We start from the raw sequence: 19,608 nt of genomic DNA, 5'->3' as shown, positions 1-19,608 counted from the left end.
TTTCTGTCGGACATCTTTTTGTACACCTTGCAGGTGTTTTCAGATACTTGAGATGCTTAAAAACGAGCACATTCTTGTCTTTCTTAATTTCCATGTATTCTTATGTAAATCAGATGAAATTTGAAACTTGGTGTAAATAAATAATCTTCATATTTAACACCAAACAGTTGTTTATTCGGTTACATTTAGCTGTTTGGCTCATTTATCCAGTAGCCTACTTTTACCTGTCTATACATAGCCTATGTTTGGTTAGCTTTTTAAAAATTGTTATCTTTTTGCCTGTGTTTAGCTAACTATCCCACTCCGTTATCATTTACCATGCTTCTAGCTAACCATTTCATTTATTTATATCTTAAGCTGCGTTTAGCTTACTATTGCAACTATTTATCTCCATTAAAGTATTTCATAGATTTATGGATTAGCTGAGTTTTCGCTCCTTCAGTTTGTCCTTCACATTACTTTTAGCCAACTGCTTAATCATTACCTTGAATAAGAATAATAATAAATATGAGCGGCAAGCCTAAACCTTGAACTGTTGTATAATCCAATAAAGAAGCTAAAGATAAGCAATATTCTAGTACGGCAACATAAAAATGTGTTTACAGTAAATACACAATAATTAATTAAATTCAACTTAATTTTATTTATATAGCGTCAATAACAATACAAATCGTCTCAAGGCGCTTTACAAAACCCAGCCTGAAACCCCCAGAGCAAGCCTGAAGGCGACGGTGGCAAGGAAAAACTCCCTTTTAACAGGAAGAAACCTTGAGCAAAACCCAGCTCATATGGAGCATAGGGACGCACAGCAGTAAACATTCTATATAGTAATAGCACAGGATTGCATGACTAGCAGTAGATAGGAAATTAGAGGGCAAGAGCTCTGTGCCAGAGAAAATTATTTAACAATGCAAAGATCTGACACATTTTGTCTTTGTAGTGATTTTAAATCTTCACAATAACAACATTTTCCAATGCATCTTCATTTTCACACCTTTCAAATTAATTCCAGCTTGTTGACACATTATAGCAGAGCAGCAGTAAAAGGGCCTCACGGTTACTGTCCTGTTAAAAACAATAAAGAATCAGTCTTCCTCAGCACAGAATGAGCTTTAACAGGCATCTGTTGAGTGTACTGCACAGAACCACTAAGCTACAGTTTTAAATAAATATTGTTTCTTCAATTCAAGGTTTGCTAACATTCATTTGTGCTCATCATATCATGTAAATCATGTAAAGATGTTTCTATGAGAAGAGTTAGACATGAGACACGAAGAAGAGGACATAGAAGAACAAGAAGAAAGGGGAGTGATTGGGTGCGCCCCCGTTGGAAGTGACGGTACTGGAGTTGGTGGAGGCTGGGGTGGTGACGTTGGTGACGTTTGTGTTGTTGCTGACTGAGTTTGGAGACAAGAGCGTCCCCAGAGTCCGAGTCAGGAAGGTCGTGAAGCGGCTCAGTCTTGTGAAGACCATCGGTGGGTCTGCTCGTGTTTGTCTGGTGGAGTTGTTTTCAACTGATAAGACGACCGCCTGGAACCAAGAGCCGTCTTGCTTACACATCAGCGGTCCACCAGAGTCACCCTGAACAAACAGATACCAAAGCTGTTATCAGGTTTTCGACTTAGACAAAATTTCACCACCAAAGTCCGGCAAACCCAATCGCAGTTGAAGATCATGTGATAGTATTAAAAGCTCCAGATGAGTAACTACGACGTATCAACAAATGTTGCGTAATAATAGTAACCAGGTCCTCATTCACCTGCTCCAGTGTGAAAGATCCCACACAAATACTGTCACTCGCTGAAGCATTTCCACAGTCGACCACTGAGGTCTGGAACCCCTGCAGGACTTGTTCTTCTAAAGTGGAGAAAAATAACAAAACTGTGACATCTAAATAACATTGTTTTATCTGAAGATGTAGAGTGATGCAAAGAGGTGACATTACTGCCACTGTTCTGTGGACTCACCATCTCCTCGCCCGGCGCTCCAGCCAGCAGCCCAGCACGCCAAGCCCTCGGCGAAGGTCCGTCCGTTGTCCAGGCAGATGGGCTGGATGTAGTTGGACAGGGTGGGTTGGGTTGACAGATGCAGCACGGCAACATTGGACCCAGTCAAGTTGCTCAGAGTGATATTTGTCACATTCAGTGTCACCTCAAAGGGGTTGGAGCCCTTCTGCTTCAAACGGCCCAACACAACCGTCCACTCAGACGCAACAGGGGAACTGTGGAGATTACATGAAGTGAATTAGATGGTGTTGATTTAGAAATGAATGTCCAGATGCTGAGTCACCTCAACAGCTGTAAGACCTGAATGCTACCAGTTACAGGTTATCATGTGAACAGTGAAGTCTAAGTAAAATACCATCACCCCAGGTGTCTCACCTTGAGAAACAGTCAGCGTTGCTTAGCACAGAGTCCACGCCCACCAGAGTCCCACCACACACATGACTCCCATTCTTCTGTAAACTAGCCATCCACGGCCACACGCCATCTGTTGCCACCGAGCTTCCTCCAACAATACGAGAATTCAGTGGGGCTTGTCCACAGACCACCGCTGTAGAGAAAAGCCAAAGGTAGACACGATGAGACTTATTTTTAAAGACAGCATGCCTCTCTATCACTGCAGATCCATACCAGACACACAACTTAAATTCAAGCTTCCAAATATGCAAGGCTGAATTTCAGGGAGGTTTACACAGATATCTGGGATACATGTGATACATGTATACATCAGCTTCAATAGAAAGCTGGGATTATGAAGCTGAAAATAGTCTGGACATGACAGACACTCACGTCTGGGTGTGGTGGTTGGAGGGGTTGTAGTAGTGGTGGTGGTGGTGGTTGGAGGGAGGGTGGTGGTGGTTGTAAGGGGCGGCAGGCCTGGACAGGTGACGCTGAGGTCACTATCTGTCCCAGTGGATGTGAAGGTGATGAAGCCCAGCTGGTTGCTGCTGATTTGGCTGTTAATCCACGCTTCATACTGGGACACTCTGGCGTAGACTCCTGGGATGTTAGGCTCTGCACAACCAGCTCCAAAACTCACGATTCCTGCCTGAATCCAGCGATCGTTCTGCTTGATCACAAGTGGACCTCCTGAATCTCCCTTCAAGACCAGAAACATTTAGTTGTAGAGTTGCTGAGGAAGAAGGAATCTTTACAGGAGGTGAAACTATGACACAAACACAGGTAAAAATGATCACCTGACAGGAGTCCCTCCCTCCTTCACGTAACCCAGCACACACCATGTTGGCAGTGATTCTGCCCACTCTATAGTTGCAGTTACACCGTCTGTTTCCCACAATTGGCACGTTCACCTCCATTAGGTTTTGCGGGGAAGGAAGGGAAACTAAGATCACACAAATATGATAAACACACAGCCCATTAAAGATAAAACCAGTAACAACTGGTCCACCAGTAATGCCACCACCTTCAATCTGGCAGGTCAGACAAACAGTAAACTGAAGTAACAACAAGACATCACTGATCTTCTGAGGCAGCTTATGCTGTTTTTGAATCTTTACAGTGTCAACACATAAAAGGGCCCTCACCATCTTTAACTTACATAAGAATTTTGTTGCTCTTAACAGATCTGACATATCTGAGAAAGTAGTGCTGTAGTCAGGTCTTCTTTTGACATAAATCTAATCTGTTTTTTTTATGACCCACCTCCACTTCCAATATCACCCCAGCCGGTGACCCAGGTGCTAACTCCGTCGTAGAAGGTGCTGTCTGTGGCTGCCAGGCAAACAGGCACAATATAGTTGGTGAAAGTCACCGGTGAGGAGAGCTCCAATAGGGTGATGTCGTTTTCAAATGTTGTGCTGTCGTAGCTGGGATGATTGATAATCCGTGTTACGGACCGAAACACCTCGTTGGGGTTGGATCCCTCTTGTCTCTGACGACCCAGATACACACGTAGGTTGCTTGTGGAGGAACTAAAAGCCACAAAAGAAACTAAAATGACATGTGTTTTCTCACATCAGTGATTTGTGCCCCGTCGGAACATGTACCTGTATATCTTTAATCCTGGGTATAGGTCTGGCTACGTGGCATGATGGTATCTACTCACCTTGGGAAGCAGTGAGCAGCGCTCAGCACCCATTGGTTGTTAATGAGGGATCCTCCACAGAAGTGACTCGCCCCACGGTGCAGATCGGCCTGCCATGGCCAGCTGCCTTCAGGGGCCGCCTGTCCACCAACTATCCTGGTGTTGAGCGTTGGCAGACCGCAGACTGAAGAGTACCATTACAACACACATTGAGTAACTGTCTCTCATGACTACAAACTACTTGCTGAAGACACAGTGATTAGAAGTTCTCAGTCAGCGGTTTGTCAAGAAATCTAACTTACCAGATATTTGTGACGCTGACTCTGAAAAAAAGAAAACAATAAAGGGTTGGTACAACAAACGTGTATTTATAACTACTTTTGTTTGTTCACACTCTCCAATAAGAGCAGGACGAAAACTCCACTTACTGAAATTCAAAAAAGTATTAGAAGTGCAGAAAGTTCTGTATTTTTTTTTTTATCATAGCTGATATCTCATCCTGTCTTAACAGCCATTTTACACACTAAGGAAGGTATAGAGGTGAACCAGCAACAGGGTCATGGATGGCCAATGCTCATTATGTGGTCTAATCCAACAGACGAGCTACTGAAAATGTTAATGCTGGTTCTGATAGAAAGGAGTCAGGACACAGTGTATCACAGTTTGTTGTGGGTAGGGCACGTAGCTGCAGACTTGTCCGGGTGTTCACATTCACCCCTGTACAAGGCCTTTATTGGGCACATGAGCATCACAACTGGACCATGGAGCAATGGAAGAAGGTGTCCCGCTCTGATGAATCATGTATTCCTTTACATCACATGGAAGGCTGTTGGCATATGTGATGCCTAGCTAGGGAACACGAGGCACCAGGATACAAGGAACACTCCTAGCAGTTGTCATGGGCTTGTACATGGTCTGTGACCATGTTAAGGTGGTGGTCCGTAACATCCACGTAAATGCTTGGCCCCAATGTAATGTTTAAGACCATTACATCGTAACAAGATCGTCAGTCTTGTTCACTTCACCAGCTGATGGCTTTAATGTGGCTGATGTTTATAGTGTAGTGTGTATCAGACATTTTCAGACCTCATAATTATTAGTATCCTACAAGTTACAAATACATAAAATTGCAAGTTGAATGATTATCACAGTTATTAAAAGTATCTTGCAAAAGCTGAAGTGCAGTTACATTATCAAGACATTATTTCACCATTATTAAACCATTTAGTCTCACAGCTACTTGTACTTTGAACATATGCCACTAAATGTTTAGTTAAATTAGAGGTTTGTGAAATCACACAGCCACAGTGCAACATACAGTGATTATTCCACATAGCTGCTTTCCAAACCTAATTAGTCTTTAATGTTTTTAGTCTTCAAAATAATCAACAGGTCCATTTTTCTGTACAGTATTTTCAAGCGCTCTTACCTTGTATCCGGAAAATCAGCACAGCAAACACATGAATCACTTTGTAGAAAGCCATAGCTGTAAGTTCATCTGATAAGATTCGTTCTGGCATAAGTAATGTTCTGTCCCCTCCCTTTCTCTCAAACACACCTCTCTCTGCCTCACTGACAAAAGACACGCAAGAGCACCATTGATCATGATGGTGCTGCTCAGACCTCATGTTGCCAACGATTGGACTTGATTGTTTATGCTTTCTTTGTATAGTATTTATTTTGCCGTGTTCATTGATGGTATTTTGATACAGCCAGAGATTCACCAAGCCTTGCAAATCACAATTAATTACTACAAGTTAAACCATCTTCTCTTTGGACTCTCACCCCAGTTGCGTCTAGTTGGGCCTGTTCTCCTACTTCAACCAAAGAAAATATTCCCATCAAAATGTTTCATGTGGTTTCCTTGTCATAACTGTCAGGGAGTCAAATAGAGGGCAATTATCCAATGACGAGTTGTACATTTTGCAGATTTACTGGCAGTACAAAAAGGTCATTGGATGATGCCACTTGTAATGGAGAATGTTCATGACGTTTGTAGTTTTACACTAAAATGCTTCTTTCTCTGCATATATTCAAACCACGTGGGGCTCTCACAGTTCATTCAATGCTTCAGTGTCCTTGTTTATATACAAATGTCAGTTCATTGGGATGTGTTTTTCCAGTTCCAGAAACAAGCAGCAATGGATATTATAATTATTATTATTTTTTAATTAAAGCTCCAAAACATCAAATCAGTGGTTCAAGTGACGAGCACCAACACCACCACAGACTCCCTCTATACAGCAAAAGCAATGGCTTAAACAATCAGATTATCCTCCTCACCTGCCAACATTCCTGCACTGTCTTGGGGAATTTGACACTCTGTGACTGCTGCCATTTTCAGTCGGACATCTTTTTGTACACCTTGCAGGTGTTTTCAGATACTTGAGATAGTTAAAAGCTAACACATTCTTGTCTACCTTAATTTCCATTTATTCTTATGTAAATCAGATGAAATCTGAAACTTGCTGTAAATAAATAATCTTCATATTTTACATCAAACAGTTGTTTATTAGGCTATATTTAGCTGTTTGGACCATTTATCCAGTAGCCTATTTTTACCTGTTTATACATAGACTATGTTTGGTTAGATTTTCAAATTGTTATCTTTTTGCCTGTGTTTAGCTAACGATCCCACTCCGTTATCATTTAGCATGCTTGTAGCTAACCATTTAATTCATTTATATCTTAACCTGCATTAAGCTTAATATTGCAACTATTTATCTACATTAAAGTATTTCATAGATTTATGGATTAGCTGAAATTTCGTTCCTTCAGTTTATCATTCACATTACTTTTAGCCAACTGCTTAATAATTACCTTGAATAAGAATAATAATAAATATGAGTGGCAAGCCTAAACCTTTAACTGTTGTATAATCCAAAAAAGAAGCTAAACATAAGCAATATTCTAGTACGGCAACATAAAATTGTGTTTACAGTAAATATAGAACAATTAACAATGCAAAGATTTGACACATTTTGTCTTTGTAGTGATTTTAAATCTTCACAATAACAGCATTTTCCATTTGACACATTATAGCAGAATAGCAGTAAAAGGGCCTCACAGTTACTGTCCTTCACAGTTAAAAACAATAAAGAAACAGTCTTCCTCAGCACAGACTGAGCTTTAACAGGCGTCTCTTGAGTGTACTGAACAGAACCACTCAGCTAGCCTGTGGCTCTGAATTTTCACAACTTTACTGCTAGTGGTCAACAGATAGTGTGAGATTCAAGTCAATTAATGGCAGATACAGTTTTAAGTAAATAATGGTTCCTCAATTCAAGGTTTGCTGACATTCATTAGTACTCATCACATCATGTAAATCATGTAAAGATGTTTCTATGAGAAGAGGTGGAGACAAAACAAGAGGGAGAGGACATGGAAGAACAAGAAGAAACGAGAGTGATTGGGTGCGCCCCCAGTGGCACTGGAGATGGTGGAGGCTGAGGTGGAGGCTGAGGTGGTGACGTTGGTGACGTTTGTGTTGTTACTGACTGAGTTTGGAGACAAGAGCGTCCCCAGAGTCTGAGTCAGGAAGGTCGTGAAGCGGCTCAGTCTTGTGAAGACCATCGGTGGGTCTGCTCGTGTTTGTCTGGTGGAGTTGTTTGCAACTGATAAGACGACCGCCTGGAACCAAGAGCCGTCTTGCTTACACATCAATGGTCCACCAGAGTCACCCTGAACAAACAGATACCAATGCTGTTATCAGGTTTTCAACTTAGACAAAATTCCACCAAAAAAGTCTGGCAAACCCAGTTGCAGTTGAAGATCATATGATAGTATTAAAAGATCAGTAACTACAACTTATCAACAAATGGTGCATAATAATAGTAACCAGGTCCTCATTCACCTGCTCCAGTGTGAAAGATCCCACACAAATACTGTCACTCGTTGAAGCATTGCCACAGTCGACCACTGAGGTCTGGAACCCCTGCAGGACTTGTTCTTCTAAAGTGGAGAAAAATAACAAAACTGTGACATCTAAATAACATTGTTTTATCTGAAGATGTAGAGTGATGCAAAGAGGTGGCATTAATGCCACCCTTCTGTGGACTCACCCCCTCCTCGCCCGGAGCTCCAGCCAGCAGCCCAGCACGCCAAGCCCTCGGCAAAGGTCCGTCCATTGTCCAGGCAGATGGGCTGGATGTAGTTGGACAGGGTGGGTTGGGTTGACAGATGCAGCACGGCAACATTGGACCCAGTCAAGTTGCTCAGAGTGATATTTGTCACATTCAGTGTCACCTCAAAGGGGTTGGAGCCATTCTGCTTCAAACGGCCCAACACAACGGTCCACTCAGACGCAACAGGGGAACTGTGGAGATTACATGAAGTGAATCAGATGGTGCTGATTTAGAAATGAATGTCCAGATGTTGAGTCACCTCAACAGCTGTAAGACCTGAATGCTACCAGTGACTGGTTATCATGTGAACAGTGAAGTCTTAGTAAAATACCATCACCCCAGGTGTCTCACCTTGAGAAACAGTCAGCGTTGCTTAGCACAGAGTCCACGCCCACCAGAGTCCCACCACACACATGACTCCCATTCTTCTGTAAACTAGCCATCCACGGCCACACGCCAGCTGTTGCCACTGAGCTTCCTCCAACAATACGAGAATTCAGCGGGGCTTGTCCACAGACCACCGCTGTAGAGAAAAGCCAATGGTCGACACGATGAGACTTATTTTTAAAGACAGCATGCCTCTCGATCACTGCAGATCCAGGTCAGACACACAACTTTAATTCAAGCTTCCAAATATGCACGGCTGAATTTTAGGGAGGTTTGCACAGATATCTGGGATACATGTGATACATGTATACATCAGCTTCAATAGAAAGCTGGGATTACAAAGCAGAAAAAAGTCTAGACATGACAGACACTCACGTCTGGGTGTGGTGGTTGGAGGGAGGGTGGTGGTTGTAGTGGTTGTAGTAGTGGTGGTGGTGGTTGGAGGGAGGGTGGTGGTTGTAGTGGTTGTAGTAGTGGTGGTGGTGGTTGGAGGGAGGGTGGTGGTGGTTGTAAGGGGCGGCAGGCCTGTACAGGTGACTTTGAGGTCACTATCTGTCCCATTGGATGTAAAGGTGATGAAGCCTGGCTGGTTGCCGCTGATTTGGCTGTTAATCCACGCTTCATACTGGGACACTCTGGCGTAGACTCCTGGGAAGTTAGGCTCTGCACAACGAAATCCAAAACTCACGATTCCTGCCTGAATCCAGCGATTGTTCTGCTTGATCACAAGTGGACCTCCTGAATCTCCCTTCAAGACCAGAAACATTTAGTTGTAGAGTTGCTGAGGAAGAAGAAATCTTTACAGGAGGTGAAACTATGACACAAACATAGGTAAAAATGATCACCTGGCAGGAGTCCTTCCCTCCTTCACGTAACCCAGCACACACCATGTTGGCAGTGATTCTGCCCACTCCATAGTTACAGTTACACTGTCTGTTTCCCACAATTGGCACGTTCACCTCCATTAGGTTTTGCGGGGAAGGAAGGAAAACTAAGATCACACAAATATGATAAACACACAGCCCATTAAAGATAAAACCAGTAACAACTGGTCCACCAATAATGCCACCACCTTCAATCTGGCAGGTCAGACAAACAGTAAATTGAAGTAACAACAAGACATCACTGATCTTCTGAGGCTGCTTATGCTGTTTTTGAATCTTTACAGTGTCAACACATAAAAGGGCCCTCACCATCTTTAACTTTCATAAGAATTGTGTTGCTCTTTACAGCTCTGACATATCTGAGAAAGTAGTGCTGTAGTCAGGTCTTCTTTCAACATAAATATAATCTGTTTTTTATTTTATGACCCACCTTCAAATCCAATATCGCCCCAGCCGGTGACCCAGGTGTTAACTCCATCGTTGAAGGTGCTGTCTGTGGCTGCCAGGCAGACAGGCACAATGTAGGTGGTGAAATTCACCGGTGAGGAGAGCTCCAGTAGGGCGATGTCGTTGTCATCTGTTGTGCTGTTGTAGTTGGGATGATTGATAATCCGTGTTACCGACCGAAACACCTGGTTGGGGTTGGATCCCTCTTGTCTCTGACGACCCAGATACACACGTAGGTTGCTTGTGGAGGAACTAAAGGCCACAAAAGAAACTAAAATGACTCATTTGTTTTCTCAGTTCAGTGATTTGTGCCCCGTCGCAACATGTCCCTGTATTTCTTTAATCCTGGTTATTGGTCTGGCTACGTGGCATGATGGTATCTACTCACCTTGGGAAGCAGTGAGCAGCGCTGAGCACCCATTGATTGTTAATGAGGGATCCTCCACAGAGGTGACTCCCCCTACGGTGCAGATCGGCCTGCCATGGCCAGCTGCCTTCAGGGGCCACCTGTCCACCAACTATCCTGGTGTTGAGCGTTGGCAGACCGCAGACTGAAGAGTACCATTAAAACACACATTGAGCAACAGTCTCTCAGGACTACAAACTACTAGCTGAAGACACAGTGAGGAGAAGTTAAACTAATCTCAGTCAGTGGTTTGTCAAGAAATCTAACTTACCAGATAGCTGTGACGCTGACTCTGAAAAAAAAGAAAACAATAAAGGGTTGGTACAACAAACGTGTATTTATAACTACTTTGTTTGTTCATGTTCTCCAATTAGAGCAGGACGAAAACTCCACTTACTGAAATTCAAAAAGTATTAGAAGTGCAGAAAGTTCTGTATTTTTTTTTTTTTTTTATCATAGCTGACATCTCATCCTGTCTTAACAGCCATTTTACACACTACGGAAGGTATAGAGGTGAACCAGCAACAGGGTCATGGATGGCCAATGCTCATTATGTGGTCAAATCCAACAGACGAGCCACTGTAAATGTTAATGCTGGTTCTGATAGAAAGGAGTCAGGACACAGTGTATCACAGTTTGTTTTGGGTGTGGCACGTAGCTGCAGATCAGTCAGGGTGCTCACATTCACCCCTGTCCAAGGCCAATAGCACCTTTATTGGGCACATGAGCATCAAAACTGGACCATGGAGCAATGGAAGAAGGTGTCCTGGTCTGATGAATCATGTATTCCTTTACTTCACATGGATGGTTGTTGGCATATGTGATGCCTAGCTAGGGAACACGAGGCACCAGGATACAAGGAACACTCCTAGCAGTTGTCATGGGCTTGTACATGGTCTGTGACCATATTAAGGTGGTGGTCCGTAACATCCACATAAATGCTAGGCGCCATTGTAATGTTTAAGACCATTACATCGTAACAAGATAGTCAGTCTTGTTCACTTCACCAGCTGATGGCTTTAATGTGGCTGATGTTTATAGTGTAGTGTGTATCAGACATTTTCAGACCTCATAATTATTAGCATCCTACAAGTTACAAATACATAAAATTGCAAGTTGAAAGATTATAACAATTGTACAATTATCAAAAGTATCTTATAAAAGCTGAAGTGTAGTTACATTATAAAGACATTATTTCATCATTAGTAAACCATTTAGTCTCACAGCTACTTTTACTTGAACATATGCCACTAAATGTTTAGTTAAATTAGAGTTTTGTAAAATCACACAGCGACAGTGCAACATACAGTGATTATTCCACATAGCTGCCTCCTAAACCTAATTAGTCTTTAATATTTTTTTAACTTTCAAAATAATTGACGGGTTCGTTTTTCTGTACAGCATTTTCAAGCGCTCTTACCTTGTATCAGAAGAATCAGCACAGTGAACACACAAATCATCTTGTAGAAAGCCATAACTGTAAGTTCATCTGATAAGATTCGTTCTGGCATAAGTAATGTTTTGTCCCCTCCCTTTCTCTCAAACACACCTCTCTCTGCCTCACTGACAAAAGCTAATGGACGCAAGAGCGCCATTGATCATGATGGTGCTGCTCAGACCTCATGTTGCCAATACTTGGACTTGATTTTTTATGCTTTCTTTGTGTAGTATTTATTTTTGCAATGTTCATTGATGGTATTTTGATACAGCCAGAGATTCACCAAGCCTTGCAAATCACAATTAATTACTACAAGTTAAACCATCTTCTCTTTGGACTCTCAGCCCAGTTGCGTCTAATTGGGCCTGTTCTCCTACTTCAACCAAAGAAAATATTCCCATCAAAACGTTTCATGTGGTCTCCTTGTCATAACTGTCAGGGAGTCAAATAGAGGGCAATTATCCAATGACGAGTTGTACATTTTCCAGATTTACTGGCAGTACAAAAAGGTTATTGGATGATGCCACTTGTAATGGAGAATGTTCATGATGTTGGTAGTTTTAGACTAAAATGCTTCTTTCTCTGCATATATTCAAAGCACGTTGGGTTCTAACAGTTCATTCAATGTTTCAGTGTCCTTGTTTATATACAAATGTCAGTTCATTGGGATGCATTTTTCCAGTTCCAGAAACAAGCAGCAATGGGTATTTTATTTATTTATTTTTTAATTAAAGCTCCAAAACATTAAATCAGTGGTTGAGGTGACTAGCACCAACACCACCACAGACTCCCTTGGATACAGAAAAAGCAATGGCTTAAACAATCAGATTATCATTCTCACCTGGCAACATTCCTGTACTGTCTTCAGACATGTAACACTCTGTGACTGCTGCCGTTTTCTGTCAGACATCTTTTTGTACACCTTGCAGGTGTTTTCGGATACTTGAGACACTTAAAAACTAGCACATTCTTGTCTTCCTTAATTTCCATTTATTCTTATGTAAATCAGATGAAATTTGAAACTTGCTGTAAATATATAATCTTCATATTTTATATCAACCAGTTTTTTATTAGCCTACATTTAGCTATTTTGACCATTTATCCAGTAGCCCACTATTACCTATCTATACATAGCCGTCAAAGATTTGACACATTTTTTCATCACATTATGTAAATCGGGTAAAAATGTTGCTATGAGAAAAGTTGGAGACAAGACAAGAGAAAGAGGACATGGAAGAACAATAAGAAAGGGGAGCGAGTGGGTGTGCCCCCGCTGGTTGTGACAGCACTGGTTGTGGTGGTTGTACTGGTGGTGGTTGGAGGGATTGTGGTGGTTGTAGTAGTGGTGGTGGTGGTTGGAGGGACTGTGGTGGTTGTAGTGGTGGTGGTTGGAGGGATTGTGGTGGTTGTAAGCGCTGGCAGGCCTGTACAGCTGACGCTGAGGTCACTATCTGTCCCAGTGGATGTGAAGGTGATGAAGCCCGGCTGGTTGCCTCTGATTTGGCCGTTAATCCATGCCTCATACTGGGACACTCTGGCGTAGACTCCTGGGAAGTTAGGCCGTGCACAACCAATTCCAAAACTCACGATTCCTGCCTGAATCCAGCGATCGTTCTGCTTGATCACAAGTGGACCTCCTGAATCTCCCTTTAAGACCAGAAACATTTAGTTGTAGAGTTGCTGAGGAAGAAGGAATCTTTACAGGAAGTGAAACTATGACACAAACACAGGTAAAAATGATCACCTGGCAGGAGTCCTTCCCTCCTTCACGTAACCCAGCACACACCATGTTGGCAGTGATTGAGCCCACTCCATAGTCGCAGTTACACTGTCTGTTTCCCACAATTGGCACGTTCACCTCCATCAGGTTTTGTGGGGAAGGAAGGGGAACTAAGATCACACAAACATGATAAACACACAGCCCATTAAAGATAAAAGCAGTAACAACTGGTCCACCAGTAATGCCACCACCTTCAATCTGGCAGGTCAGACAAACACTGAATTCAAGTATCAACAAGACATCACTGATCTTCTGAGGCGGCTTATGCTCTTTTGAATCTCTACAGTGTCAACACATAAAAGGGCCCTCACCATCTTTAACTTACATAAGAATTTTGTTGCTCTTAACAGATCTGACATATCTGAGAAAGTAGTGCTGTAGTCAGGTCTTCTTTCAACATAAAGATAATCTGGTTTCTTTATGACCCACCTCCACTTCCAATAGTGCCCCAGCCAGTGACCCAGGTGTTAACTCCAGCATAGAAAGTGCTGTCTGTGGCTGCCAGGCAGACAGGCATAATGTAGTTGGTGAAAGTCACCGGTGAGGAGAGCTCCAGTAGGGCGATGTCGTTGTCACTTGTTAAGCTGTTGTAGCTGGGATGCCTGATAATCCGTGTTACGGACCGAACCACCTCGTTGGGGTTGGATCCCTCTTGACTCTGACGACCCAGATACACCCGTAGGTTGGTTGTGGATGTACTAAAGGCCATAAAAGAAACCAAAATTTGTTTCGTCAGTTCAGTGATTTGTGCCCTGTGGCGACATGTACCTGTATTTCTTTAATCCTGGTTATTGGTCTGGCTACGTGGCATGATGGTATCTACTCACCTTGGGAAGCAGTGAGCAGCGCTGAGCACCCATTGATTGTTAATGAGGGATCCTCCACAGAAGTGACTCCCCCCACTGTGCAGATCGGCCTGCCATGGCCAGCTGCCTTCAGGGGCCACCTGTCCACCAACTATCTTGGTGTTGAGCGGTGCCTGACCGCAGACTGAAAAGTACCATTAAAACACACATTGAGTAACAGTCTCTACTGGCTGAAGACACAGTGAGGAGAAGTTAAACTAATCTCAGTCAGTGGTTTGTCAAGAACTGCTTGACTGTCTCTGGAGTTGTCAGAAAATATGATAATATAACAGAATCAAACTGCACATTTCTGCTCTACAGAAAGAAACATAACCCCAAACATAATTATGTGTTAAAAAAGTCTCAGCAGAAAGGAAATTAATAATTATGCATGGAAATCTAACTTACCAGATAGTTGTGACTCTGACTCTGAAAAAAAAACAAAACAATAAAGGGTTGGTACAACAAACGTGTATTTATAACTACTTTTGTTTGTTCACGTTCTCCAATAAGAGCAGGATGAAAACTACACTTACTGAAATTCGGAAAGTATTAGGAGTACAGAAAGTTCTCTAATTTTTTTTTAATATCAGATCTGACATCTCATCCTGTCTTAGACATTGTGTTGTTTTTTATTGCCACAATCGATCTCCTTCATTTTACACATCAACTCGTGTTATTTACATGGATGTGGCCATTAGTTAGTGAGGAATATTACAGGATGTATCTCCATCTCAGACCATCCCTCCTAAAATTTGTCGTCTACTCACATTGTATTAACAAATTTGTTAACAAGTAAAACATCCACGTAAATGCTAGGCCCCATTGTAATGTTTAAGACCATTACATCGTAACAAGATCGCCAGTGTTGTTCACTTCACCAGCTGATGGCTTTAATGTGGCCGATGTTTATAGTGTAGTGTGTATCAGACATTTTCAGATCTCATAATTATTAGCATCCTACAAGTTACAAATACATAAAATACATACAATTATTAAAAGTATCGCAAAAAACTCTGAACATATGCTGCTAAATGTTTAGTTAAATTTTGTAAAATCACACAGCTGCAGTGCAACAAACAGAGATTATTCCATATAGCTGTTTACCAAATCTAATTAGTATTTAATGTTTTTAGTCTTCAAAATAATTAACAGGTCTGTCTTTCTGTACAGCATTTTCAAGAGCTCTTACCTTGTATCAGGAGAATCAGCAAAGCGAACACACGAATCACTTTGGAGAAAGCCATAATTGTGAGTCCATATGACCAGATGTGATCCAGTATAAATAGGCTTCTTACCCTCCCTTTCTCGCAAACACACCTCTATCTGCCTCACTGACAGAAGCCAAAACACGTAGAGCTCCATTGATTATAATGCTATTGATTAGACATCACGTGATTGTTTATGTTTTCTTTGTCTTTTTTGCAAAGTTATGAAAGCCTGTTACACCTCCCAGGTTACCTTATTCTTTGAAATATCTTGTTTTCGGCTGGGTAGTGGCTGTGTTTTTAGTTTTTTTTTTTTTAACCTGCATTCTTCCATTGTCTCAGTAATATAATAATATAATAATAATACTTTGGGTGTGCTTTCCATGCATCTCTTAATATGTGGCATCCCAAGCTCTTTGCCCAGCCGCTTGTTGAATAGTTGATGTCCATCATTCACACCTCCCATATAATCAGGGTTTTATGTGGTGACGTTTGTGTAGGCACTGAGGGTGACAACATTGTGTCCCTCTACACAAATAGTTGCTAACCATCCTTTGTGTCTACTCTCCCTTTTATTTTGTTGTAGTACTGCATCACTTCTGGTTTCTTCTTCCAGTTGCTGTCATCCACTGCCCTGTCTTCATGGATGGTGCTCAGAAGGACAATAGCCATCCTTTCTTCTGCACATAGCTCACCATGGTCATGTTGTCATTGAATCCAAATTCTGATCATTCTGAGGTGTGGTGGTTAGTGCTGATGTCTCACAGCAAGAAGGTTCTGGGTCCGAATCCATCGGCTGACTGGGGCCTTTCTGTGTGGAGTTTACATGTGTGGGTTCTCTCCAGGTATTCCAGCTTCCTCTCACCTTCCAAAGACATGCTCGTTAGGTTGTCTGTCTCTCTGGGATAGACTACCGATCTATCCGGGTGTACCCCGCCTCTCGCCCAATGACAGCTAGGATAGACTCAAGCCTCCCCGTGACCCTCCAGTGGACAAGCGGTTAGAGACAATGAGTGAATGAATGAATCTCCCATGATTTGGATGGCTTCATGATAGATGGTATGTCCTGCTTGTTCTAGCCAAGAGTCCCAACAACGGTCGGGTTCTTCTCGCAGAGCTTGTTAACCAGAGGGACACTGGTGAAGAAGTTGTCCATTGTGATGTTGCGCATGTGTGCTTTAGTCAGATGTATGTATCTATGACAGATGTATGTTTATCTTGCTGTTCTCTTCTCTCTTTTCTGTCTCTACCCGGCTGGCCTTAGGCAGATGGGTCCCTCCATATGAGCTGGGTTCTGCTCAAGGTTTCTTTCTGTTAAAAGGGAGTCTTTCCTTGTCACCGTCGCCTTCAGGCTTGCTCTGGGGGTTTTAGGCCGGGTTTTGTAAAGCGTCTTGAGACAATTTGTATTGTTATTGACGCTATATAAATAAAATTGAAATGAATATTGTTAAAACATAGAATCCTCAATTCTAACATCATAATCTGTTACACTGCATTGCATTCTACTATGAATAAATAGCTCTAATTATTATTATTTGAATACATAAATGTATTTATTAATGATAAAATAATTTAATAAAATAAACATTATGAAACCCTGGGAAAAAATATGTATGTACTGTGCTAAAACCTAGACCTAGAGCCTATCCCATCTGTCACTGGGCAGTACACCCTGGACAGTTCGCCAGTCTATCTCAGGATGGAGAACCGTTTTCATTTCCGGCGCTGCGTGAAGTGGCAGCCTGTTATTGCGGTTCCGTCTTATCTTATCTTCACCGTTTACAGCAGAATCACCAATTAACCTAACGAGGAAGGAAGGAGGAGGAAGCTGGAGTACTCAGAGAGAATCCACGCAGACACTGTTTTATATGTTGTTTTCCAAGGCAATATTACAACAGTTGAAAAACAATACTTAAATGTATTAGATGTGCAAAAAATGGAATTGGGTAATTTCTGACCCATGTTGTGCTTTAGAATGATAGCGATACCAAAATGTTTTTTATTCAAAACATAGGAAAGGAAAAAATAAAATAAAATAAGGATGCATGATGATCAAAAACAAGTTAACTGAGGAATACCTTGAATACTGAATGATGAAATTAATTTATTGCAAAGATATAGAAAATAAAATCTCAACCGGGTCACTTTTGACCCATGTTGTGCATCAAAGGGTTCATTCGATGCGTCAGTGTCCTTGTCTATATACAAATGTCGGTTCCTTTGGATGTGTTTTTCCAGTTCCAGAAACAAGCGGTGATGGGCATGTGGGCACCAAACATCCCCCGGGGGTAGGGAAAACACTCATGACCTTTAACTAACTATTCTTCATCTCTCAATAGATATTAGCCTTTTAACTATTTCAGTAAGTTAGATGTTATTCTAGTTTTAGCAAACTATTTTAGACATTTATATCCACTAACCACTATCTCGATTAGCTTTAGATTTATGTATAGCTGACTTTTAATTTCTTCAGTTTTTCCATCACGTTACCTTTAGTCAACTATGTCAACGTAAACATTAAATTCATCTACATTTATTATGATGAATCAGTGTGTTGTAATAACATATAAAACAGTGTACCTGATGCTATTATCTATGACAGGAAATGAGAAATATTTTGTTTTTTGTTAATGATATTCGATATATTTAATTACCTTTACCTGAAAGGAACTGAATTCAGTGCTTTTAAAGATTCCTAAGAAGATCAGGACATCAAGTCATTCAGGCTTTCACACAAAAGTTTTATTAAAGAGAACAGTCTCAGTTTGATTCATCAATATTATGATCATGAAGGAAATTGAAAGTTCACCACAGATCTGTTCTCGGAAGTGACACACAGTAAGAGACACTCAGAGACTAACAATGGGCCGACTGTCTGCTCACGAACAAACAGGTCACACTGCATCAGACTTCCACCAAAACAAGCATGACTTCACTTGTTGTCGGCTACATCTGATCTGTAAAGTCCAATACGTCATGAATGTATCCCTCAGCAGATCTGCATTGTACACTCTCACGGGAAACAGCAAGATCTATTAATAGCGAATACACCGTGTTCAACGTGGTTTTGTTGATCAAATGGAAATCAATCAGACACCCTCTCCTACAACCATTAATGTCACAAGTGATAAATAAAAGTACCAAATAACATACCTAAATTATATTCTAAAATAGATCATTGTTTTAAGCAGTTTGCTAAAAGTAGACAAATTGATTAATAATAATTAAGCTTTGGAGAAATTATGGAATAGTTAATTGGTAAAAGGCGGAAATTAGGCAAAACTATAGGCTATGTCGCAGATTACATAATTATGTTTATGTTTATTCTGACTTATTCGTGCCATTAGATGACACAACCCCCAACATTAACTGACTTAGCAGTCGTCCGTTCTGAAACATTTGATCAGCTGACCTGTTGTTCTTGCGTGTAGTCCTATCTGTAGTAACTATCTGTGGGATTTGCATTTTTCCATGTTCTTGTGTCCTCGTGGTTTACTGCAGCTGCAGTGGTTTCTACAGTCCACCGGAAGAAGACGAAGACGAAGGCTACCATTTATTTGACAAGGGAAAAACATAACTAAAAATAAATTAAAAATAACCGACTACAACCTTATGAACAACCATCTATTAAACCCTATTCAGCATGTCAGGAGTCTGCTGCGTTACACAACTGACATGAAAAATGTCATTTTAGTTCATTACTAGCTGTCTGAAGTTGATTATTTAGTCAGAAATCTTGTAAAAGATAAAATGTTCTTATCTAATGTGGCATCTTTCATTCACCTGAATAACATGAAAGACAAGAGGTTCTACTTGTATTGCAACTTTGCGTGCTCAGTGCTCTGACATAGGCGTGCTTAATAAAAATTGCTCCCACAGGTTTACAGATACAATGATGTTAAAAATTTACTATCATTCTACTACTTCTGGAAAACGTGCCAGTAAGAGGAAAGAGGGCGTAAGATAAATATAAGAAACTGTGTATCATGTAAAGCTGTTTGTAGTGAAGGCCCAGCCTAAAAATATGGAACTATAAAAGAGC

At 41.4% G+C, this 19,608-nt stretch overlaps 2 protein-coding genes across 2 annotated transcripts; both read right to left on the bottom strand.

Moving 5' to 3' along the window:
* Positions 1–656: 656 nt before the first annotated feature.
* LOC311506174 (transmembrane protease serine 9-like) lies at positions 657–15,605 on the bottom strand (the record flags this gene model as incomplete). The annotated part of the gene is made up of 9 exons (XM_084570052.1): positions 657–1,581; positions 1,760–1,857; positions 1,968–2,221; positions 2,382–2,553; positions 2,793–3,102; positions 13,478–13,623; positions 13,937–14,211; positions 14,341–14,503; positions 15,551–15,605. The coding sequence occupies 9 exons, from the start codon at positions 15,603–15,605 to the stop codon at positions 1,258–1,260; spliced, it is 1,797 nt and encodes a 598-aa protein (XP_084426178.1). The 3' UTR covers positions 657–1,257.
* LOC311506112 (transmembrane protease serine 9-like) lies at positions 3,655–13,398 on the bottom strand (the record flags this gene model as incomplete). Its single annotated transcript, XM_084569994.1, has 11 exons — positions 3,655–3,934; positions 4,069–4,231; positions 7,479–7,728; positions 7,901–7,998; positions 8,109–8,362; positions 8,523–8,694; positions 9,090–9,306; positions 9,404–9,549; positions 9,873–10,141; positions 10,278–10,440; positions 13,041–13,398. The coding sequence occupies 11 exons, from the start codon at positions 13,396–13,398 to the stop codon at positions 3,655–3,657; spliced, it is 2,370 nt and encodes a 789-aa protein (XP_084426120.1).
* Positions 15,606–19,608: the final 4,003 nt, after the last annotated feature.

The sequence above is a fragment of the Chelon labrosus genome (assembly GCF_963514085.1).
Source record: "Chelon labrosus genome assembly, chromosome: 21".
NCBI lineage: Eukaryota > Metazoa > Chordata > Actinopteri > Mugiliformes > Mugilidae > Chelon > Chelon labrosus.
The sequence above is the reverse complement of the archived record's forward strand: the minus strand, read 5'-3'. Positions and strand labels throughout refer to the sequence as shown.